Raw genomic sequence first — 26,441 nt, 5'->3', positions numbered from 1 at the left:
GGTTTTGCATTATGTAACGTGCCAAATACAGACCTGCCTACCTGTACTCATTTTGCATACTATGAACACAGTTTCAAAGTCAAAGTACACTGAAATGATATCAAGCTGGATAATTGTGAATTTGAGGAAAACACATTATTCATTCATTATTATAATTCAAATATTACTACACCATCAATGTTAATATGTTCAGACATCTTCTGGTCTGACTTTGTTTTCACTTGTAATAACCACAACATAAACATTTCTAATCCTGAACAACTGTAGCTGTGTAGACAATGTTGTTCCTCACTCAAAATATTGTTGAAAAGGAAGGTTTTGAGTTAGGGTTAAGAACAGAAGGGTTAAGATGAATTCCATATTTATGTGTCAAAATCATTATACAATGTTATCTATATGAAATGAATTTAGTACTGATAGCAGTACTTCAGTACCTTAACAAAAAATATTTTAACCGTGATATTGCACAACAAAGCTGAGCATTGCCCCCCGAGATGGAGTCTGTGCCCCCATTTTTATTGCCCCATAATCACTGCAAATGTTATATGAATTAGACATTCTCCCTATTGATGAAAAATGGCCCCTCAGCCATTTCATCCTGTAGCCGTGATTGCTTGCCTCAAGTGACAATATCCAAAGGCAAACATTTCTATATTAACATTTATTAAAACATCAAATAACATTTAATTAATATTTTAAAATATGTTTTGTTAACTGGGCAAAAGTAAAAATATGAAATCAATAATATTGAGCAATTCATTCAATATCAGTGCCAATTGATAGGCCTATTACATTAGAAGTTAACGTATGCTCAGTAAACTAGCTATTAAACAAAATACTACTTATATTAGGCTATATCTTTTTTTATGTTTCAGCATGATTTTGTTAGCATTTTGTTATATTTTACCAATATATTCTCAGGGGTAAAATTCCCCCTAAGGGCATTTTACCCCAAAGGAGAGGGGGCGTTTAGGCCCAAACATGATGACCACAAAAAACAGAACTGCTATAGAAAATGAGTAAGCAGATCCAGCCAAGAAGAGCGAATGTCTCTGACTGAGTCAGTGAGTGAGTGCATGACTGATGAACTCATCCCCCAAAGTGTTTTGGGGGGTGAGTAGGCTAAAACATCGGTGGTTACAAGCTTCAGTAGCTGCATTATAGTAAGTCTAAAGTACAATGAATCTGATTACTTTTATATTAAGAGGCATTAGAAAACATATTGGAATAGCCTATTACTAATTGAACTCCTTCTGCGGGATCAAGTCGGGCCGAGGCCCTCCAAACATGTATTTTTAAAATACAAAGGTTCAACGGTGCTTTGGTGTAAGTGGTGCTAATGTACAGGCTCAGGGGGTGTACCTTTTGCATGCCCTAGTTTGCCTCCATTGGTGGCTATTAGAGACTCAGCGAGCGCTCTCTCTGCCCGGTAGCCTGCAGGTTTTCTAACAGTTACGCTTGTGCACACTCCATCCCTTTCAGTCCTGCCCTTAACCGATCAGCGACACGTCTTTGGCTATGGGCGCATGCCCACCTCCCCCCTGACTGCGACTCAATGCGGCCGTCTGAATGTGGGCGCAGACATGATGTCTCGGGGTGGCCTTCATCACAACGAGTGGCGTCTCCACCCAGACATCGTCTCCCTCATCTGGCAGAGGTTTGGGGAAGCCCGGGTGGACCTATTAACGTCCAGACAGAATGCACACTGTCGCCTGTGGGTTTCCCTTTCCCGGTTGGATCGCCCCCTTCTGGAGGTGGATGCGTTCATGCACCACCCCTAGCCTCAGGGCCTCTTGTACGCATTTCCCCCGCAGCGCTGTATAGCGCGTCTGCTGGCTCGGATAAAGACGGAAGGGCTTCGGGTCATCCTGGTGGCACCCAATCACCCTGCAGTTATCTGGTATGCTAGGGCAGCGTCTACGTCCAAATTGTATTCCTCTCGCTGGAATATGTTTGTGTCGTGGTGCACGCAGAGGTCCGCGTACCCTTGGTGCTGTCCTGTGGAGGAGATTCTGTCATTTCTGCAGTATCTCTTTGATATGGACAGGTCTCCTTCGACCATCCGTGGCGCTCTCTGTGAGCCTCCATTCAAGCCCATATAGCAGTGTTTTCTTAAGCTGCTCTCCCTTAAGACTGCCTTACTTATCGCTATGTGCTCTGCTAAGCTAGTGAGTGTGCGCCCAGGTTGCCTGGCTATCAGAGAGGACTTAGATGGCACTACACTGAGACTTAATCCATCCTTCGTACCCAAGGTTATCACCAGCTTTTTTCGGTCGAAGACTATCAACTTACAGGACTTCTTCCCTCCTCGCCCTTTACGTAGAGGGCACCAGGTCTATCGGACTGACTCCCCAGCTGTTTATCTGTTATTCAGATTCTCGGGTGGGTTGTCTGCTTTCTAAGCAGCGTCTCTACAACTGGCTTTGTGACTGCATCACTTTGACCTACGAGACGTCTTGTTCTGTTGTTTTGGAGGGTACACTCCACGCGTGGCGTCGCAGCCTCCTCTGCCCTTTTTCACAGGATCAGGGTAGATTACATTGGCGCCGCAGCGTTTGTCCCATCTGCATTTGTCCATCTCTAATTTACTGGACATTTCCCCCACGTCTTTTGTTCATTCGGTCCTCGGCACGGCTGCCCGTGACATCCTAACTATCCTGTGGAATCTCATGCTTTGCCTTGATTCTATCACGGCTTTAGACGCTACAGAATTCAGTGGCCTGCTTGTCTCAGGGGTATCGTCGCTACCCGCCAACACACTTGGATCAGGTTTGTCTCCTCCCTGGGGCTTCCCTCATTTTGTAGTTTTTCTGTATTCTCATACCCCTCATCTCGTGATGTGTGGTGCTTGAGTTATATGTTGTGCTTTGAGTGAAACAGATATGTTTCCTTTTCGCTTGAACTCAACATTCCTTCTCTTTCCATTGGGCGGCGTATGTGTTCATAGGCCCGCCCTTGGGGAGGATTTTCGTCATTAACGCATTCGATCATTCCTTCTCTGACTTTGTCAGCTTACGGGATGTTTCAACTTGGGGTTTTAGGGGACGGTTCCTTAACTGAACCCTGCTGGTTGCGTCTGGCAGGGACTACATCCTTGGCTCACTTCCTTCCTGCAGTCCAGACCTGTCACTCATTGGAACAGAAAATACGACAAAGGAGAACCCAAACTGTTCAGCAGCTGAAATCCTCAAGCAGAAATAGATTTCATGTTCAAAACTACCACAATTGGTCTCCTCGGTTCCCAAACGCTTACAGTATTTTTAAAGAAGAGGTGCTGCAACACAGTGGTAAACATGCCCCTGTCCCAACTTTTTGATGTTGCTGACATCAAATTCAAAATGGGCATGTATTTTTACCTAAATAATAACATTTCTCAAGTTCAACTTTTCATGTTTTCTTTGTACAATTTTCAATTAAATCTAGGGATAAATGATTGGCACATCATTGCATTTAGTTTTTATCATTTGCATTTTACTCAGTGTCCCAACGTTTTGGGAAAACGTGTTGTATGATTAATTTGTTGTATAGTCAAGGATATCGATTTCATTTCGTAAATAATTAACTGGCATAATTGATTTAATGAATTATAAGTGACTACAGCAAAAGAATCAGCAAAAATGTACAGCCAGATGTTAGATTTTTTTAATCTCTCCTAATGAAAAACAGTAACGGTAATTTTCGAGGATATTGTTTGTACTATGTTTCAATAATAGCCTAATTCATTTGTTGAATGGTCAAGGAAATAATTTGTATTTCAATTGTAAATGAATTTAAATTAATTCAAAATCTGATCAAAATTTTTTCAGTTTGTGAGTTTAGAACTTTGACAATGAAATAACAATCATGTAATATATACCTATTAAGGTAGATTCCTAGAGGGAGAGTTTAGTTTTAATTACAAACTTAAGCACCAATTGGTGGTTCTGTTAAGTGATATAAAATACTTCCAAAACCTCTAACCTCTTTTTAGGGACCACGGATGTTTGTGATTAAAATATTGCCCGTGTCCATAATGCAATTTGGATCATAATTTGATTCATTGTGCAACCCTAGTGTGGTGTTTGTGTGATCGGGGAGTGGTGTTGTTTGTGTGTATGTGTTGCAGTTATGTAAGATGTCTGGTTGTGTTTGTGTAAGACAGATTGTGTATCACTGAATGACAGTCTGCTCCTCTGCTTCTTCCACAGTGTGGATCATGGTGGAGAGTGGAGGTTGAAATCAGGCCTGAAGAAATGTAAGTGATTTATTTTACAGCACACATACAACTGGTGTGTGTGTTTGTGTGTGTGTGGGGGGGGAGGGGCTGTACATTTATTTGTGTATGTTCGTTTCATTATGACGTGTGTTTCTGTGTGTTTTGTGAGTGTCTTAATATCCAGTATATGACAATAAAGAAATATAACATGTGTGTATAATCTGAATGATGATGTGTAATATTGTGTCTTGGTCTCATCCATCAGATGTCTGTGATCTCAGACTGGACCCAAACACAGTAAACAGATTCCTCTCTCTGTCTGAGGAGAACAGAAAGGTGACATGGAGGAGAGAGGAGCAGTCGTATCCTGATCACACAGAGAGATTTGAGGACAGACCACAGGTGTTGTGTAGAGAGGGTCTGTCTGGACGCTGTTACTGGGAGGTAGAGTGGAGTGGGAGATGTGCTCTGATAGGGGTGACATATAAAGGAATCAACAGGAGAGGAAGAGGTGATGACTGTTGGCTTGGAGACAATGAAAAGTCCTGGTGTCTAGTTTGTTATGATGACCGTTACTCTGCCTGGCACAATAATAAGAGAACTGTTATAGAACCCGTCACCTCCTCAGACCCCCACAGAGTAGGAGTGTATCTGGACTGGCCAGCCGGCACTCTGTCCTTCTACAGGGTCTCCTCTGACTCACTAACCCACCTGCACACATTCAACACCACATTCACTGAGCCCCTCTATCCAGGGTTTATGGTTAGCTATGACTCTTCAGTGTATCTGTGTCAGATGGTCTCTGTGTCAAACACAACATGATGTTTCACTCTAATCATGGTCATGTTCAGTAAGACACACCATAGTAAAACACTGACAATAACTCTACACTGCATGCACAAATATTTAGCAAATCGTATTCTTCCAGATTTATTTTATTGTGGAAGAAACACAATGCTCTCCGTCAATCCAAAATATAATTGAACATCAAACCTGAATGTTTAACAAAGGAACATTTTGTTTTGATCTTTCTCAGGGGAATACATGTGTGCACAATTATTAGGCAACAATTAGTGTGCACAATTATTAAGCAACTAAATTACAAAAATAATTTATTTTTTTATTTACATTTTTAGAGTTAAAGTTACACAAAATTAAAATGTAATGAAATACATTTATGGCCTTTCAAAAATGTTCAGTGACTGATATAGCCACCCTTCTTTTCAATAAATGCCATGAGCCTTCCATCCATGTAGTCTGTCAATTTCTTGATCTGTTCACAATCAACTTTCACTGAAGCATCAACCACAACCTCCCAAATGCTGTTCAAAGAGGTGTATTGTCTTCCCTGACTGTAAATCTCACATTTGAGAAGGGTCCACAAGTTCTCAATATGATTTAAGTCAGGTAAGGAAGGGGTCAGGTCATTATTCTACCATTTTTTAGGCCCTTGATTGCTAGCAAAACAGTACAGTTCTTGGATGCATGTGATGGAGCATTGTTCTGCATAAAGAACATGGCCTTCTTGAATACTGAGGACTTGTTCCTGCACCACTGCTTGAGGAAAGTATCTTCCAGAAACTAGCAGTAGGTTTGGGAGGTGAGTTTCAGTCCATCTTCAACCCATAAAGGTCCAACTACCTCATCCTTAATGATAGCACCCCATACCTCTCGTCCACCTTGCTGGTGCCTGACTCAAAGTGGTACCCTGTGTCCATTAGTGATCCAGCCACGGACCCATCCATCTGGTCCAACAAGAGTCACTCTCATTTCATCTGTCCATAAAACCTTAGAAAAATCTGTCTTCAGGTATTTCTTTGCCCAATCTATACGCTTCAACTTGTGAATCTTATTCAGTGGTGGTTTTCTTTCAGCCTACTTGACCTTGGCCATGTCTCTGAGCACTTCACACCTTGTACTTCTGGACACTCCAGATAGGTTGCAGTTCTGGAATATGGTGGCACTGGAGGATAATGGGTTCCTGGTATCGCCACATTTAATTATTCTCAAGTCTTTTGGAGTTCATTTGCGTCTTTTCTTCTACATGCATTTTTTGCACCTCAGTTGACTATTCGCAACAAAACATTTGAGTGTCTGGTGGTCACGCCTCAACAGTTTAGCTATTTCAAGAGTGTTGCATCTATCTGAAAGGCATTTTCAGTGTCAGTTAAATCTATTTTTGGCCAATTTAACCTGAGGTCATGAAGCTGCCTAATAATTATGCACACCTTGTTAAAAGGTGTAATTCACTGTTGCCACACCCTCCCTAATTACATTAATACATATCACCTGATTCAATCAAAGTAGCATTCATAAAAATATGATCAGAATACTCACTTGCCTAATAATTGTGCACGCAGTGTTGTAGTGAGTAAATATATCATTTGATTGTAAATATTCCTGATTAAACACCACAGTGATGTAACTTGTAAACTCAAGGCATTAATCAATAGAATGAATCACCACACTGGGCTGTAAAACCTACACATTTAGAAATCATTAATCTGGTTGTTATTGTTTATCAATCATGTTTTTTTACTGACAAAACATTCCTGCTTCTGGAAATTAATCACAATGTCCCAGATTTGACAGAACTGAAATAAAGGTACTTTAAAACCGATTATTCAAGATTGTGTTGAGAATATACTGTGTCTGCGTATGTGTGTGGACAGATGCTGAAACCAGTTTAGAAAACACAGACCACCAAAGCCAATAGATTGTGACAGTTGACCGTCCAACAACAGAAACTTAGTGAACCTCTTCCTGTTAACTTGGCTACTAAACATGAAGAAAGAGAACCATGTAGCCAGACGCGTGTCAAGAACATTTGGAATGGGGTGGCCAAGGTGGGGCATAAGATTTTAAACTCTAATATATTTTTTCATTAGAATTGTCATGATTCAACACATTGAAGGATTCATGTTATAATTTGATCCTTTCCCTGTTCAAATGAAACAGTTCCAAATGTATTATTAGACCTTGTCAAAATGTTTGCATTTAAGGTCAGAAATGTATATCATTGTACTATACAGTATCTCACAAAAGTGAGTACACCCCTCACATATTGGGACAATTTCACTTAGGGGTGTACTCACTTTTGTTGCCAGCGGTTTAGACATTAATATATATGTGTTGAGTTATTTTAAGGGGTGTCACGGCTTCGGGGTTTGGGAACAAGGAGGAGCAGGAGAAGGCGTGGTAGAAGGATATTTAATGGTATCCAGGAGAAATATACAATATATATAGTACGAAGCGTCGCACAGCTCTTTGTCACAGTCGGAGACAATCACACACAAAGACAGGGGGAGCAGAGGGAACATATATACCGGGGGAAACAGCGATGATGAGGAACAGGTGCACTAAACGAGACACAGGTGAAATGTATGATGAGACGGTGGTGTCAGAAGGCCGGTGACGTCGACCGCTGGGGCCCGCCCACTGCAGGGGGAGGTGAACCAGCAGAGGTCGCAGTTGTCACAGTACCCCCCCCCTGACGCGCGGCCCCAGCCGCGCGACGACGCCGGCCTCGGGGCCGACCCGGGGGGCGCGGAGCAGGGCGGTCCGGCCGACGCTGATGGAAGTCGCGGACAAGGACGGGAGCCAGGACGTCCTTCACCGGAACCCAGCTCCGCTCCTCCGGGCCGTACCCCTCCCACTCCACGAGGTACTGGAGGCCCCCCGCCCGGCGCCTCGAGTCGACGATGGAGCGGACAGAGTACGCCGGGGCCCCCTCGATGTCCAGAGGGGGAGGGGGCACCTCCCGCACCTCACACCCCTGGAGGGGACCATCCACCACCGGCCTGAGGAGAGACACATGAAACGAGGGGTTAATACGGTAGTCGGGGGGAAGGCGTAACCGATATGTTACCTCGTTGACTCTCCTCAGGACTTTAAAAGGCCCCACAAACCGCGGGGCCAGCTTCCGGCAGGGCAGGCGGAGGGGCAGGTCCCTGGACGAGAGCCAGACCCGGTCGCCCGGCCGATACACCGGGGCCTCCCCGCGGTGGCGGTCTGCGGAGGTCTTTTGACGGCGGACAGCGAGCCGGAGGCGGGATTGCACTGCCTCCCATGTGCCCGCTGCCCGCCGGAACCAGTCGTCCACCGCAGGGGTACCGGTCTGGCTCGGCGTCCACGGCGCCAGGACCGGCTGGTAGCCCAGGACGCACTGGAAAGGCGTCACTCCCGTGGAGGAGTGGTGCAGAGAATTCAGTGCGTATTCCGCCCACGGCAGAAACTCTGCCCACTCCCCCGGCCGGTCCTGGCAGTAGGACCGGAGGAACCTACCCACTTCTTGGTTGACCCGTTCCACCTGCCCGTTGGACTGGGGATGGTAGCCCGAGGTCAGGCTGACCGAGATCCCCAGGTGCTGCATAAATGCCTTCCACACCCTAGACGTGAATTGGGGACCCCGGTCAGACACGATGTCCTCGGGCACCCCATAGTGCCGGAAGACGTGTGTAAACAGGGCCTCCGCGGTCTGTAGGGCAGTAGGAAGGCCGGGCAGGGGCAAGAGGCGGCAGGACTTCGAGAACCGATCCACAACGACCAGGATGGTGGTATGGCCCTGGGAAGGGGGGAGATCAGTCAAAAAATCAACAGAAAGGTGGGACCATGGTCGTTGTGGAATGGGCAAAGGGTGCAACTTGCCCACCGGTAGGTGCCGGGGTGCCTTACTCTGGGCGCACACCGAGCAGGAAGAGACGTATACCCTCGCGTCCTTGGCTAAAGTGGGCCACCAGTACTTACCGGCCAGGGCGCGCACTGTTGGCCCGATGCCAGGATGACCGGAGGAGGGAGATGTATGCGCCCAGTAGATGAGGCGGTCGCGGACAGACGCCGGCACATACGTACGACCCTCAGGGCATGTGGGCGGAGAGGGCTCGTCGCGCTGCGCTCGGGCGATGTCCGCGTCCAGTTCCCATACCACCGGTGCCACGATGCATGACTCCGGGAGCACGGGAGCATCATCCACAGGCCTCTCCTCCGTGTCATGCTGGCGGGACAGCGCGTCAGCCCCGACGTTCTTACTCCCCGGCCTGTAAGTGAGAGTAAACACAAACCGGGTGAAGAACATAGCCCACCTTGCCTGGCGAGGGGTCAGCCTCCTCGCTGCCCGCATGTACTCCAGGTTCCGGTGGTCAGTCCAGACGAGGAAAGGGTGTTTAGCCCCCTCTAACCAGTGCCTCCACGCCGACAGAGCTCGAACCACGGCCAGCAGCTCACGATCACCGATGTCGTAGTTCCGCTCCGCCGCACTGAGCTTCTGGGAGAAGAAGGCACAGGGACGGAGCGTGTTACGACACCCCGTCCGCTGGGAGAGGATGGCACCGAGCCCACAATCGGACGCGTCCACCTCCACGATGAACTGGAGCGACGGGTCGGGATGGGCCAGGACCGGAGCGGTGGTGAAACGGTGTTTCAGTTCCACAAACGCCCGCTCCGCGTCCACGGTCCACCTCAACCGGGTCGCCCCCCCCTTCAGAAGGGAGGTGATCGGAGCCGCGACCTGGCTAAAGCCCCGGATAAACCTCCTGTAGTAATTAGAGAAGCCTAAGAAACGTTGCACGTCCTTGACCGTGGTTGGGGTCGGCCAATTACGCACGGCGTCAATGTGAGGCTCCTCCATAGCCACACCTGTGCTGGAAAAGCGATACCCCAGGAAGGACACAGACGACTGGAAAAACAGACACTTCTCGGCTTTCACGTACAGGTCATGCTCCAGCAGTCGAGCCAGCACTCTGCGCACTAACGAGACATGTTTGGCGCGGGTAGCAGTGAATATCAAGATGTCATCAATATACACTACCACTCCTTCGCACAACAAGTCCCGGAATACGTCGTTGACGAAGGACTGGAAGACTGAAGGAGCATTCATCAACCCGTACGGCATCACTAAATACTCGTAATGGCCAGATGTGGTACTAAAAGCGGTTTTCCACTCGTCTCCCTCCCGGATACGCACCAGGTTATAGGCACTCCTGAGGTCTAATTTAGTGAAAAAGCGGGCCCCGTGCATCCTCTCCACCTCCGCAGAGATCAAAGGGAGAGGGTAGCGGAACGGAATGGTGATCTTGTTCAGCGCCCGGTAATCGATGCACGGGCGCAAACCACCGTCCTTCTTTTTCACAAAAAAGAAACTCGAGGAGACCTGTGACTTGGAGGGCCTAATGTATCCCTGTTCCAACGCTTCCGTAACGTAGGCGTTCATAGTCTCCGTTTCGGTGCGAGACAGTGGATACACGTGACCCTTCGGGAGTGCGGCTCCGTCAACGAGGTCTATCGCACAATCCCCCAGCCGGTGTGGTGGCAACACAGCAGCCTTGGCTTTGGAGAAAACCGTAGCCAAGTCCCTGTATTCGGGGGGAATGGGCACGGCGGGCGCACTGTCTGGACTCTCCACCGAGGTCGAGCCAACGGAAACACCCAAACACCTACCCTGGCACTTCCGCGACCACCCCGACAGACGTCGACTAGACCAGGAGATGACGGGGTCGTGTAGGGATAACCAGGGGAAACCTAAAACTATTGGGAATGTGGGTGAGTCGATTATGTGAAAGGATATGGTTTCACTGTGTCGGTTGTCGGTAACCAGGAGGAGGGGAACAGTGCAACTCGTGACCAGACCTGACCCTAGTGGCCGGCTGTCTAGAGCTCTCACGGGCAGGGGGGTGTCGAGGGCCTGGAGGGGTATGCGTGACCGCAGGGCAAAAGACTTATCCATGAAATTTCCGGCTGCGCCTGAGTCTACCAGCGCCTTACACCGGGAGAGCCGCGGAAAGCCGGGGAACCTAACAGGGACAGTGCACATAGAGAGGGAAGAGGTTAGTGGTGAATGTGCATGTGCTACCTGGGGTGATGCGGAAGTGCCCTGCCTGTCACCTCTTGACTCGGGGAGGGAGGTGCGGTGCGGCGTGGTTGTACGGCCTTGTTTCCTCTTGGAGGCACTCCGCACCTCTCCTCCCCTACACCTGCCCGACAGCGCAGCCGTCCCCAGGTCCATGGGGACGGCGGCGTCTGGTTGGCAGGGTGGAACGGGCGGGCCTCTTCCGGGACGTCCTCGGGCAGCTAGCAGGTTGTCGAGACGGATGGACATGTCCGCCAGTTGGTCAAAGGAGAGGGACACGTCTCGACAAGCCAGCTCCCTCCGGACGTCCTCGCGAAGGCTACACCGGTAGTGGTCGATCTGAGCCCGCTCGTTCCACCCCGATCCCGCTGCCAGGGTCCGGAACTCCAGAGCGAACTCCTGCGCCGATCTCGTCTCCTGCCGTAAGTGGAACAGTCGTTCACCCGCCTCTCTCCCTTCGTGAGGATGGTCAAACACGACTCGGAAGCGGCGGGTGAACTCGGCGTAGCTGCCCTGGGTGGGCTGCTCGATGTTCCAAACGGCGGTGGCCCACTCCAGGGCTTTCCCAGCCAGGCAGGAGACGAGTGAAGAGATCTTCTGGGCTTCGGTCGGCGCAGGATGCATCGCCTGGAGCGCGATGTCCAGTTGTAGCAGGAAACCCTGGCAGCGGTCCGCCGCCCCGTCGTAGGCCCTGGGCAGCGGAATGGGCATCGCTCCCATGCTGGGCGATGCGGCTTGGGGAGGTGGAGAGACGGCCGGTGCTGCGGGGTTCCACTGGCTCAGCTCTAGGCGCTGCACCGCTTTCAACACAGTGTCCATCGCGGCGCCTAGGCTGGCCAGCAAGGTTGAATGTACTTTTACCACCTCCGCAACACCGGCCTCGCCTGTGGCTCCTTGTTGCTCCATATCCTTGTTTGTCGTTTTGGTGTGTGATTCTGTCACGGCTTCGGGGTTTGGGAACAAGGAGGAGCAGGAGAAGGCGTGGTAGAAGGATATTTAATGGTATCCAGGAGAAATATACAATATATATAGTACGAAGCGTCGCACAGCTCTTTGTCACAGTCGGAGACAATCACACACAAAGACAGGGGGAGCAGAGGGAACATATATACCGGGGGAAACAGCGATGATGAGGAACAGGTGCACTAAACGAGACACAGGTGAAATGTATGATGAGACGGTGGTGTCAGAAGGCCGGTGACGTCGACCGCTGGGGCCCGCCCACTGCAGGGGGAGGTGAACCAGCAGAGGTCGCAGTTGTCACAAGGGGACAGCACATCTACACTGACTGCTTTATATTGTAGCAAAGTGTCATTTCTTCATTTCCTTTGTCACATGAAAAGATGTAATTAAATATTTACAAAAATGTGATGGGTACTCACTTTTGTGAGATACTGTATGTCTAAATCCACTGGGGAGAAGTACAGGGTCCAAGATTTCTTTCTCCTGTGGCCATGAATCACGTTATCTGTGTTCCATCGATGAGGGTTTTGGTGTTCCATTGATGAGGGCTCCTCGTGCACGTGCTTTACTCAGGGTTAACCTAACGCAGAGATGACTGAACTAATCGTTACCACCTTTTCTGAAACCGTCAACTCTGAGTTTCACAGCGCTCAACCCAGAGTTGTGGTTTAAACTCAGAGTATGTTAAACCTGCTTTCTGAAATACCCCCCTATGTGTTTAATATGTTTAACATGAGAGGTTTAGCTAGCCTCACTAGCGTTAGCCAGGCTATTGGAATTGGTTGCATCTGTGCAGATGATATCAGACCATGTCATTCATTACAATGATTACATGTAAACATGATTGCAAATGCAATATATATGTGGTTAGTGCATCCAATGGAACTGCAACTATCTGACATTTTCATGTATAACTAGTAAAAGTTGTGGAGTTGTCAATGGAGGGCAATGGAAGGAGAGTTTGTTTTGCCCGCCAAGTGGGCGTTCCCATATGCTTTGACATCACCTGAAAACTATCAATTGTATTTCTTGGCAGCGCAGTATGCACATCACATGAGATTTTTTAATTGATTAAAGTACAACGGCATTTTAGAACCTCTGTAGCTAATACTGGACACTCATTCATTCTTTATCATGCAGTTTCCGACTCCATTTAATGCCAAGATGTTTATATTTATTTTGGATTATACTTTTGTAATGGTTTTTGTGATGTGGGTCAAAATTACATTTATATTCTATCACTGAACTTTTTGGCCAGTATCGCATACTTTCAGCGACATTTTCAAATGTTATATTGCGCAACATGATATTGCGATAATGGTACTGACTCAATATATCGTCCACCCAGCAGAACATTGCCCAAAGCATCAAACTGTCTCCGCCAGCATGGCTTCTTCCCATAGTGCATCCTGGTGCCATGTGTTCTCCAGGTAAATGACGTACACGTACCTGGCCATCCATGTGATGTAAAAGAAAACGTGATTCATCAGACCAGGCCACCTTCTTCCATTGCTCCGTGGTCCAGTTCTGATGCTCAAGTACCCATTGTAGGTGCTTTCAGCAGTGGACAGGGGTCAGCATGGACACCCTGACTGGTCTGCGGTTACGCAGCCCCGGAATAAACTGCGATGCATTGTGTGTTCTGACACCTTTCTATCAGCACCAGCATTAACCTTTTCAGCAATTTGAGCTACAGTAGCTCGTCTGTTGGATCGTATAACAAGGGCCAGCCTTTGCTCCCCACATGCATCAATGCGCATAACAAGAAAAGGTTTGACCTTGATACACCTTCCCATCTGGTCTCAATTTTTTTGTTGCCTCTCATACTTGTCCTCATACTACATGACTTAATACTTCCCAGTCGTAGATATGGTACTCCACACCTAATGTTGACTGTCCGTAATAGGAAAATGAAAGGTCTTTTCCCAAGATTTCGATAGGATGATGGATAAGTCCTCTGATACCAGAGCAGCCATGGTACTTTGGATGGTGCTCAACCTACTTTTGGCCTGTCCTTTTTGCTGCATGGTTCCTTTGACAGAGGAATTAAACTTTATCAACAATAATTTGAGTTCTATACAGATTGAGAAAGCACTTCTTTGGTGCTTCAAGTATTTCTGGAACATAGTCCACTTTTCTATCTTCCATTCTACTGCCTATTTCATAAGTCAGGGCTACCACGGGTGTATCGCTCAGTATCTAAGCCATTATAGATCTTTGTTAGTCACTTGAAGCAAAGATCTTTAAAAAACCCAAAAGCAATTAAAAAGCTAAAGTTCAGCTTCGGCCAAGAAGAAACCTAACTCTAATTTATGACACACACACTCCCTTCCCCACGAGCTCCCAAAACCAGACCCCTTGACCAACCCCTCCCTACCTTCAGAACCCCAAAACCAGACCTCTTGACCAACCCCTCCCTACCTTCATAACCCCAAAACCAGACCCCATGACCAACCCCTCCCTACCTTCAGAACCCCAAAACCAGACCCCTTGACCAACCCCTCCCTACCTTCAGAACCCCAAAACCAGACCCCTTGACCAACCCCTCCCAACCTTCAGAACCCCAAAACCAGACCCTTTGACCAACCCCTCCCTACCTTCAGAAATCCAAAACCAGACCCCTTGAACAACCCCTCCCTACCTTCAGAGCCCCAAAACCAGACCACTTTTTTATTGTTCTTTGGATGGCACTAATCCGTGAGACACAATAAACCAAACCACTTGACCAGCCCCTCCCTTCCCATGACCTACCCATCACCCAGTCCCTATTGACCAGCCCCTCCCTACCCTGAGAGCCCCAAAACCAGACCCTTTCTCCCTGAGTGCCCATCACCTTTCCCTTACCCATGAAAAGCCCCGCTTGACCAGCCCCTACTTTGCCCCAGAATCCAGACCCCTCCTCCCATTAAAAAAAACATCTTATTAAAATGTATACATAAAAACTTTAATTACTTAAACATCCTGGGATCAACCTCATAAAAAACACCCCTCCCTGTGATGTCTGGAAATGAACCCTTTTAATGTCACGGTAAGGTGAGCAGCAGCGCCACCGTTCCGTGCACCTTAAGTTCCAATCATCACACGAACGCATCCCGGACTTGTTTTGTGTCATGTCTTTAATCATCGTTCACACCAGGTCCCTGTTTGCTCATTAGTATGTGTTTAAATGTTTCCCCTCTGCTCCCCACATTTTGGATCATTGTTGCTGTCATTGGATGTCGTTGAGTGTGTTGCCATTACGTGTAAGTTCATTATACCTGTTGCCTATGTTCATTTTGCTGCTTAAGTCAGCTCTTTTCTTTCTTTGTGTTTTTGTTGTGCTCTCATCATCATCATCATCAACTTCTTCCACTTATCCGGGGCCGGGTCGTGGGGGCAGCAGTCTAAGCAGGGATGCCCAGACTTCCCTCTCCCCAGACACTTCCTCTAGAACCAAGGCGTTCCCAGGCCAGCCGGGAGACATAGTCCCTCCAGCGTGTCCTAGGTCTTCCCCGGGGTCTCCTCCCGGTGGGACGGGACCGGAATACCTTCCCAGGAAGGCATTCCGGAGGCATCCGAAAAAGATGTCCAAGCCACCTCAGCTGACCCCTCTCGATGTGGAGGAGCAGCGGCTCTACTCTGAGCTCCTCCCGGGTGACCTAAGGGATCGCCCGGCCACTCTGCGGAGAAAGCTCATTTCGGCCGCCTGTATCCGGGATCTTGTCCTTTCGGTCATGACCCAAAGCTCATGACCATAGGTGAAAGTTGAAACGTAGATTGACCGGTAAATCGAGAGCTTCACCTTGCGGCTCAGCTCTTTCTTCACCACGACAGACCGATACATCGACTGCATTACTGCAAAAGCTGCACCGATCCGTCTGTCAATCTCCCGTTCCATCCTTCCCTCACTCGTGAACAAGACCCCTAGATACTTAAACTCCTCCACTTGAGGCAGGCACTCTCCACCAACCTGAAGTGGGCAAGCCACCATTTTTTTGACATCATTGTATATTTAAATCAAGATATGCGTAGCTTTTCACACATACACAAAATTTGCAGCAGCTTGATGTTTTGCTCCACAACCACCAACATTGTCAAAACGTTGCAGAAACCCCATTCATGTGAATACAGGTTCCCAATTATGAACACCCACACTCAAATAAGCTTTACCCGCGCAAAGGTAACCTGTGATTATTAAGGCCACCAGTGATGGATTTTCAATACGCAAATTAAAGAAATTAAAGAAACATACTGTGACTTATTGTACAACCTACAAGTTGTTCATGTTAAACAACCTACAAGTTATAGGAGCTTAGGATAAATGATATAGGGACACACACATACGTAAATCAAAGTTACCAGACTTTACATCCCTGAGTTCTGGGTCTCTGAACGGTCTGGGTGGTCCCAGGGAAACATGCCATTGTAGGCATCACTGAGTTCTGGGTCTCTGGGTAGGCCCAGGAACATGTCATTGTGGGTATCCCTGAGTTCTGGGTCTCTGGGTAGGCCCAGGAACACATGTCATTGTCAGCATCCCTGAGTTCTGGGTCTCTGGATAGGCCCAGGAACACATGTCATTGGCCCTCATTTATCAAAAGTGCATACACCAAATTTCCAGCGTACACCTGGCGTACACCCAAAACCACGGTAACTTTGAGATTTATCAATATGGACGTTGGCGTACGGCACTCTCAAATCCTACGCCAGCTCAGGAGGTGGTGTACGCACGTTTTGAGTTATTGCGGAATCCTCACGCACTGACAAACTAAAAGATATGATATATTATGACCCACTGTAAAACAAACAACATAATAATTACAAACTTCAGTGTTTATTTTTGTGCAACATGGACTTCAATGTTTAATTTGTGTGACTTTACCAAAGCATTTGATTTATATGTATTCCTTCAGATACGAGCCTGTGCGCTTTACATGACGTTTCAGGGTTAGGCCCGGCAGTTGTGCATGGACTGGATTCAGTAATAAAAGGCTTTTAATGACCAAACTATAATTCAGACTGACAAAATAATAAAAATGACGTTCTTCTTCTTTTAAATAATAATAATAATAATATAAATAATCATAACGACATTCTTCTTCGTATAACAATAAACGTCATTAATAATGAATATCAAAATAATAAGACGAATATTACAAATTGTCATGCAATTATTCATGTGAATGAATGGTCCTCCACATCACATCATCTTTTATTCCGCTTTTTAAACTGCCAAATAAAACACTTTTATTTATTTCTCTGGTGATCGTCTCAATCTCCACGTCAGAAAAGTTTCTCTTTTTTGCCGTCTTCCGTGTGTCCATGGCGTAAAATGAGGGCGTGGGGGAAGCGGAGACTTGAAAATATAGGGGCGTGTTATTCTAATGACGATCGTTTTCAGCCGCAGCATTTATCTGCGGTCAGGTATTGCGTACACCTGGATTCTAAAGGTACGCACAGCTTCATAAATCAGGCGGTGAGAGGAGTGTAAGCAAACTCTTACGCCAACATATACACCCGTTTCTACGCAAGAATGATAAATGAGGGCCATTGTGGGCATCGCTGAGTTCTGGGTCTAGGTTGGTCCCAGGGACACATGACATTGTGGGCATCCACTAACCAATAACAGTTGGAAATGTAAGAACAAGGGAACAGAATATTGAAAACATTTTAGATACGGTACTTGAGAAGTTAGGAAATACCCACTTCTCCAGTCACCACACCACTGATTTTACCTGTGCATGGGCTTTATATTGGGAATCAGGGATGATGCACTTTCAGATTTAATGTTTGTGGTATTTTTCCATCAACTTGTGGTTGCAAACGCACCCCAAATGAGCCAGACAGACCAAGCTTTGGGTTCTGGACTAGTCTGACCAATACTAGTGTGACAAATCCTCACCTCAGAGTCTCCAGTCTACATTGTGGATCATCCAGCATAGCAGAGAGCAGCTTCACTCCTGAATCCAGTGGAAACGTTGCATTCCATCTTGTTTGAGTACAGTACGTGATATTTAAAGTGCCTCCAAATGTATTTATTTTTTTCTAGCAGTAATTTCTACTGGAGGAAGAGCCTTAATGAACCCAATCAATCCGTTGCAGCCAGATTAGAGAAAAATCTGAGGTGATTCTGGAATGACCTGGACATGACATTTCTTTTGCTCAAATAATACAATTGCAACGTTGGAACGAGAAAGGTAAACAATTGTGTTAATTCCCACCCAGGCTCTGGTCTGTTCACACTGCTGCTTTCTGGTAGACCTTATTACAGCATCAAGGGACAGACTTTCAGACTCAAAAAACATTTCACCCCAGCCCAAGGCTTCTCAACCAACAACTTCATATGCACTGGTCACTTTCTATGTACATTCAATGTATCCATTTATAGACACTCCCAACACTTATGTTTATACAATTCTAGATTTTTTCATGCTGTCCATATTCCCATTTCTACATTGTCTGGAATTGCTGCTAGTTTCTATAGTTATGTTTCTTTTTATTTTTTTTGCTTTATGTATTCTTAATACCTACTGCATAGACAAGAATCATTGTTCAGAATAATGCTATGTTATTTGATTAATAAAAGACTTTGTTAACATGGGCCTCCTAACATTTCGATGTCAAACATTCAGTGAAGAAGAGTATTACCTGAACAGCTCTCTCTTAGCCAATCAGATGTTTCCCTCCACACAGTGAAGAACACTGAAATAACCTACACCAAATTAACACCACAATGAACTAACTACCACCCGACCGACCAAACTACCCCCCGACCAAACTAACCAACCAACCAACTGAATTATCACCACACTGAACTAACTACCACCACACTGAACTAACTACCACCACTGAATAAACTACCACAACACTGAATAAACTACCACAACACTGAACCAACTACCGACACTGAATAAACTACCAACACACTGAATTAACTACCAACACACTGAACTAACCACCAACACACTGAACTAACTACCAACACACTGAACTAACTACCACCACACTGAAATAACTACCACCACACTGAACTAACTACCACCACACTGAACTATCACCACATTGAAATAACAACAACTACACTGAACTACTATCATACTAAAATAACTACCAATTTCCATGCTAGTCAATGAGCAACACTTAATACCATAGCAGATGTAGTCAATTTAAACAGGCTAAACAAATACAGTTGTTCAGGATTATACATTTTAATATTGTGCTTATTACAAATGAAAACAAAGACAGACAAGCAGATGTCTAAACATACAAACATTGATGGTGTAGTAATATTTGCATTTTCTTCCAATTCACAGTTACCCAGCTTGATATCACATCAGTGTACTTTGACACTGAAACTGTGTTCATGCTAAACAAGAGTACAGGTAGGCAGGTCTGTATTTGACATATTACATAATGCAAAACAACATGACAACTTAATACCACATTACTGATTCAGAAAACATCTACAGGACATACTTGAGTTTCTCCAGTCTCCAGTGTGGATCCTCCAGTCCAGCAGAGAGCAGTCTGACTCCTGAGTCCTCTGGGTGATTGTAGCTCAGATCCATTTTTTTCAGGTGTGAGGGGTTTGACTTCAGAGCTGATACCAGAGAAGCACAGCCTTCCTCTGTGACCAGACAGCCTGACAACCTGCATAGAGTATATCATGATTTCATAAAAACCAGCAGCAGCTGAAAAGAGAAAAGATTAGTAGTATATTTCTTAAAAAGAACATAATACTGACCTCAGTGTTTCCAGTTTACAATGTGGATTTCCCAGTCCAGAAGAGAGATGCTTCACTCCTGAATTCCCCAGGTCATTGTTACTCAGATCAAGCTCTCTACGGTGGCACGAGCTTGACATCAGAGCTGAGGCCAGCCAATCACTGCCTACCTCTGTGACTCCAGCAGAATGACAGCCTGTGGACAGTTAATCATGACTTTACTAACCCCAGTAGGAGGTAAATGGAGAAAATGGCTGCAGTATATGATTAACAAATAGTACATTACTGATCTCACTGTCTCCAGTTTAGCACAAATCTTCAAATAGATCACTTTTTAGAATAGAGTCTATGGATTACATCATCTTAACACTAGTGAACACTTTCAAAACTGACATTGCCAATAAACAACACTAGAATTAAAGTTTATATAAGAAACTACTTAAGGTCCTATGCAGAAAGGAATCAATGTTGTCAGCCAATAAATATATGATAGATGTCAGAAGAGTGTCTATGTCTGTGTGTGTGAGGAGGGGAGTAGCATGAATGATTAAAAAAACTGTAAAAGAGGGGTGAATCAATGGACCAAAGAAGGTTCAAATGAAGATTAGTTTGAATGACTGATAAACCTGGAAAGTAGGTCTGAGAAAGTGAAATTATTTGTATTGTAAAATCTGTTCCCTTTCAGACATTGATTAGTTCTTTATATTGCCTATTAGCTTACATTCAGTATGTTTGGAAACTCTGAATGTAAGATCCAGACAGACACCACTGCACAACCTTCACTCACTCACACACACACACTCACACACACACTCCTGAACGTTACACACACCCCAGATTCAGTTCTACCTCAGTTCACCACTCTTTGTGAGGTATTGTTTTCCATACATACTAAGCCTGTGGTTTGAAATCTTTATCATCCTAGTCTATCTGTGTGCCATGTTTTGCTAATAGTTTTTCCCAACCAGTCTCTACCTAATCCTTGTCTGTATTTTTACCTGTGACTTTTGACCAATCTGTCTGTGTCCTGGATTACCCTGCTTGACTGCCGTCTTGTCCCTTTGCCTTGACCTGAACACCCTGAGTTCTCTATCTTGGCTGTTTGAACTGTTTACTATTTTTGCCTGATCCCAGTACCTTATTAATAAACTGTGTGCTATGAGCCTTGAACCACAACAACCTGACTGGTCAGTAGTATTCGTTACTCTGAACACTACAATCTCACACACTACCTAAAACATTTCTGATCCTACAGGCAGCAGTGAGCTTCACAGTAACCCAATACACAGGTGAAATAATTTAAAGTCCATGAATATTTCAAATAAAGAAATTATGAAACCATTTGTCATAATATGGGCTCAGAAATGTCTTTCTCCATGGACACATCCACTATTTAACACAGTCGATACACTATCACATTAATTTATGTAATAGTGATTCACTCTCACTCACAGCTGGATGGAAAGGCAGACCTAACTTCCTCAGACTCTGGGACCGATGGTCCAAAAAAGAAGAACTAGCTGATGGATTCAGACCATGTTATCCCCAACCAAAATATTGTCTTAATAACCCAGATGTAGTAGACTTTCGTTGGTGGTTGAGTTTGGACATGGTATGTTCAAAGTTCTGAATATATAGGCAAACTAGCTGCGTAATTTACCTGATTATGTTCCTTAGTTATATATTATGTTATTTTCATGAACTGAAGGTTTAATGTCATAGAAAAGTGTCAGAGTCTAAGTATTAGTTAACTGTTGGAACACATATCAACAAACAGTACCTAATACATGAAAACATAGAGTAAACTAATAGTTAATTAATGCATCTACAAATAATGAACTGTGTGTGGTTGTGTCAATAAACATGTTACCAAATGAATAGGTAACTAGTAAAAGACATGTTAAAAAACATCTATCAATAAATCAATATATTGCAATCCAAATCTTAATTGATTCAAGTTATCATTGGTGTGCATGTGTTAATAAACATGATTATATCTTGTTAACTGTTGAATGGCCCAATAGCAAACATGAATTCATACATGAATTTAAATGATTTCATGATGACATAATGCAACTACAGATTTATGATTTGGTGTCCTTCATCATAGCGAAAACAGTTAAATGCTTATTATTGAACATAATCAGTTCAAATGAAGTCATTTCTTAGAAGGCAACATATAGAATAACCCTAATTCCTTTAACAAACAACACCTTTCCCCCAACTACTGTCATTTGTTGATGAATACTGTCCAGTCACAGAAGCGAGGCTTTTGTCCTTCGTGAACATTACCTTACTTGTTACTCAGTGACCTGTTGCTTACTTACTTGCTTTTTCTTGTGTCCATCATGAACAATAATAGCTGTTGTCAATCCTGTGTATTATTTCTTCTTGATATGTCATGATGTTCAAGAACTCATGTGTTACACTCCTAATGTATTGCTTAATTATCACATGTATAATTCTGCTGTTTCAAGAATCTATTATGTATATATATTTTAAACATGCTTGATTGTTCTCACAAAAAAATGCATTTCATTAACTCCAAAGTAATATTACCCAAATGTCTGATGCTTTTTATTGTATTTTGTGCAAAAATGCAGATCTCATGTATTCATGCTAATGACTGTAAAGTAGAATTGTATTGTATTTAAAATGTGTCTGTAATGCTTAACTCATCTATTTCTTAGTTATCTTCAAGTTTATTAATGCTTTTAGATGATTATGAACTGTTACATACTGATAATTCATAATTAGTTAAGGTAATGTGTTATCCTTATTGTAAAGTCATTACTATTCATTCATTTATTAATTGCTGAATAAAGCTTGCAAATAGGTATAAACTATTAAGTACTGATAATTAAGTATTAGTTAAGTACATTTGTAATCCTTATTGTAAAGTCACAACTATTTATTTGTTTATTAATTGCTTAATAGAACTTGCAAATGGTTATAAACTATTAAGTACTGATAATTACGTATTAGTTAAGTACATTTGTAATCCTTATTGTAAAGTCATGACTATTCATTTGTTTATTAATTGCTGAGTAAATCTTGCAAATGGGTATAAACTATTAAGTACTGAAAATTAAGTATTAGTTAAGTACATTTGTAATCCTTATTGTAAAGTCACAACTATTTATTTGTTAATTAATTGCTTAATAGAACTTGCAAATGGTTATAAATCGATTAAGTATTAGTGAAGTACTTATCAGACAGACAGATTTCTTTTTTTTTTATTACAACAGAACAACATCAACAAACAAGAAAATAGGGCATGAGCATTGAATCTGAAATAAATAATGGTCCTGGAAAATAATAGATGAAAACAAATAATTGTGCCCTATATTTATCAATTGCTTAAACTAAAATGTCCTTTCTCTCTTCATGTTCTTGACAGCAGCCAAAATTTCGGCATCCTCATCTACAGCTTTCTTGCACCTATTCGCAAACACTGCAAGTTTCCAGGAGGGCGCTGTACTTGTTAGGTGCCGCAATGGCCAACTCTGCAATTGGTGCAGTAAGAACAATGGTGTTTCGGTCCACGCCATACTTTTTAAATGCACCTGACATGCTTTTACCCTTACAAAAAATGTTAAAAACATTTTTGTATCTTGCCACAACCTCTGCAGGGCTGCCAACTGAAACAAGAGAGAGAGTTGTTAAAAAAGTGTACGTTTTAAAATGTGTATGGCTTGCATATAACTTTTTTTTAACTTGAGATATACCCCTTTGTCGGCTTGTCCCAGCATCTTTTCCCTTCATAGATTTCTTCTTTCTCTTCTTTTCTTTCCTCCCCTTCTTGGAATACTGTCTTCAGAGGAAGAATCAGAATTGGAGGATTCGGAGGAATCTGACGAGTCTGAGTCAGATGATGACTCTGAGTCCTTGACGGTTGATTCTTTCTTTGAGTCAGTCAAAAACGAACTCTCCGTGTTCTTTGCTAAAAGAGACCAAACTCACTTACACATTTTGAACGCTACATCAAAATTTGGACAACTGGTTTCATTCATTGTGAAATTGGTTATTAATTTTGTACATCATAACAAAACAATATTTAATGAATAAAAAACTCACTGCCTGCCAGCTGAGCTCTCAGAAAATCTCTCTCATTTGTAAGGTCTTGCACTTTCTCCTGCAGGTTGTGTGCCTTCAGCTTCCACAATTCCACTACAGCTTTTGATTTAGCCAATACTGCATGGAAGGTGGGTGCTGCTGCAGCCTGTGTACCTGCATATATATTTTATATAGTCAAATGTTGTGACCTCAACCAGGCTGTTTTTTAAACCACTGATGTTCCACCGAGAGGGTAATCGTCAGGACATTGCCACAATGCAGAGTAAGAAGCTTATATACATATACAGTATCTCACAAAAGTGAGTACACCCCTCACATTTTTGCAAATATTTGATTATATCATTTCATGTGACAAAACTAAAGAAATGACACTTTGCTACCATGTAAAGTAGTGAGTGTACAGCTTGTATAACAGTGTAAATTTGTTGTCCCCTCAAAATAACTCAACATGAAGCCATTAATGTCTAAACCGCTGGCAACAAAAGTGAGTACACCCCTAAGTAAATTGGGTCCAATTAGCCATTTTCCCTCCCTGGGGTCATGTGACTCATTTGTGTTACAAGGTCTCAGGTGTGAATGAGGAGCAGGTGTGTTCAATTTGGTGTTATCGCCCTCACACTCCCGGGTCACTGGAAGTTCATCATGGCACCTCAATGCAAAAACCTAATTGTTGCTCTACATAAAGATGGCCTAGGTTATAAGAAGATTGCCAAGACCCTAAAACTGAGCTGCAACACGGTGGCCAATACCATACAGCAGTTTAACAGGACAGGTTCCACTCAGAACAGGCCTCACCATGGTCGACCAAAAAATTTGAGTGCACGGCTCAGCGCCATACCCAGAGGTTGTCTTTGGGAAATAAACGTATAAGTGCTGCCAGCATTGCTGCAGAGGTTGAAGGGAGTGGGGGATCAGCCTGTCAGTGCTCAGACCATACGCCGTACACTGCATGAAATTGGTCTGCATGGCTGTTTTCCCAGAAGGAAGCCTCTTCTAAAGATGATGCACGAGAAAGCCTGCAAACAGTTTGCTGAAGACAAATAGACTAAAGACATGGATTACTGGAACCATGTCCTGTGGTCTGATGAGACCCAGATAAACGTATTTGGTTCAGATGGTGTCGAGCGTGTGTGGCAGCAACCAGGTGAGGAGTACAAAGACAAGTGTGTCTTGTCTACAGTCAAGCATGGTGGTGGGAGTGTCATGGTCTGGGGCTGCATGAGTGCTGCTGGCACCGGGGAGCTACAGTTCATTGAGGGAACCATGGATTCCAACATGATAATTACCCTAAACACCACTCCAAGATGACCACTGCCTTGCTAAAGAAGCTGAGGGTAAAGGTGATGGACTGGCCAAGTATGTCTCCAGACCTTAACCCTATTGAGCATCTGTGGGGCATCCTCAAACGGAAGGTGGAGGATCGCAAGGTCTCTAACATCCACAAGCTCTGTGATGTCATCATGGAGGAGGGGAAGAGGACTCCAGTGGCAACCTGTGAAGCTCTGGTGAACTCCATTACACAAGCTGTACACTCACTACTTTACATTGTGGCAAAGTGTCATTTCTTCAGTGTTGAAAAGATATAATCAAATGTTTACAAAAATGTGAGGGGTGTACTCAATTTTGTGAGATACTATATATGTATATAGCATATATATTCGTGGTAGTTAATGGAACATTATCTTGACATAATGGGATTTCATACAATTGTAATATATATGTACATCACAATTGATGCTAAGACAACTTTGATCACAAAAATGTTTAACATAATTTTACGACAAACTGGAAAGCCTCGCAAACTTAAGCTGCAGGCAAGTTGATGCTACCGTCAGAATTACCTGCATTTTCGGCCAAATCCTCCAAACCTCGCTTTTTCTGCCTTGTCTGCGGGCGATTGTGATTAAACTTATTGACCTCCATGCTCAAGTTTGTTCCGTAGGTATGTGTGTGCAACTCGTTGATACGTACGCAGATGCCAGCACAAGGACAAAACGAGAGCGTTCGAGTAGTAGGCCGCACTTTTTTGGAACATAGACGACACTTGTATGAGCGGGAGTTTGTCGGGAAGTGATGTAATTAATTTGAATGGTATAGTGCCGAGAAAGATCAGCTAGGTAAGAGATCGAAAAGTTTTTCATAAAAAAAATATATAACCAGTTATATTAATAATAAATAGTAAACAGTGGAGATGCTATTAAAGAAAAAAATTAAACCCAACAAAAAAAGGACCCTGAAGTTAGTCAAGTGGCTACAAATAAAACACCTGCCGGAGTCCAACATGCACAGGGAACAAGTCTGACTTACTGCCGGCAATGCGGACCAAGCTCCTGCTTCGGTCGTACAGGGACCTGACAGCCCTTAGCAAGGGACCCATGACCCCATATTCCCAAAGCACCCTCCACAGGATGCCGCGAGGGACACAGTCGAATGCCTTCTCCAAATCCACAAAACACATGTGGATTGGTTGGGCAAACTCCCATGAACCCTCCATCACCCTGTAGAGGGTATAGAGCTGGTCCAGTGTTCCACGGCCTGGACGAAAACCACACTGTTCCTCCTGAATCCGAGGTTCTACTATCAGCCGTATTCTCCTCTCCAGAACCCTGGCATAGACTTTCCTGGGGAGGCTGAGAAGTGTGATCCCCCTATAGTTGGAA

General features: G+C 44.5%; 1 protein-coding gene across 1 annotated transcript in view; it reads left to right on the top strand.

Annotated features, from left to right (window-relative positions):
• The window catches only part of LOC117595143 (NACHT, LRR and PYD domains-containing protein 12-like), a gene marked incomplete at its 3' end in the record, with an annotated part of 36,464 nt that extends 32,258 nt beyond the window's left edge, over nucleotides 1–4,206 (top strand). Inside the window, exon 12 of the mRNA XM_034294936.1 lies at nucleotides 4,188–4,206. Coding sequence (XP_034150827.1) covers nucleotides 4,188–4,206 — 19 coding nt within the window. The remainder of the gene's footprint in view (nucleotides 1–4,187) is intronic.
• Nucleotides 4,207–26,441: the final 22,235 nt, after the last annotated feature.

Source organism: Esox lucius, chromosome 11, assembly GCF_011004845.1.
Source record: "Esox lucius isolate fEsoLuc1 chromosome 11, fEsoLuc1.pri, whole genome shotgun sequence".
Classification (NCBI taxonomy): Eukaryota; Metazoa; Chordata; class Actinopteri; order Esociformes; family Esocidae; genus Esox; species Esox lucius.
The sequence above is the reverse complement of the archived record's forward strand: the minus strand, read 5'-3'. Positions and strand labels throughout refer to the sequence as shown.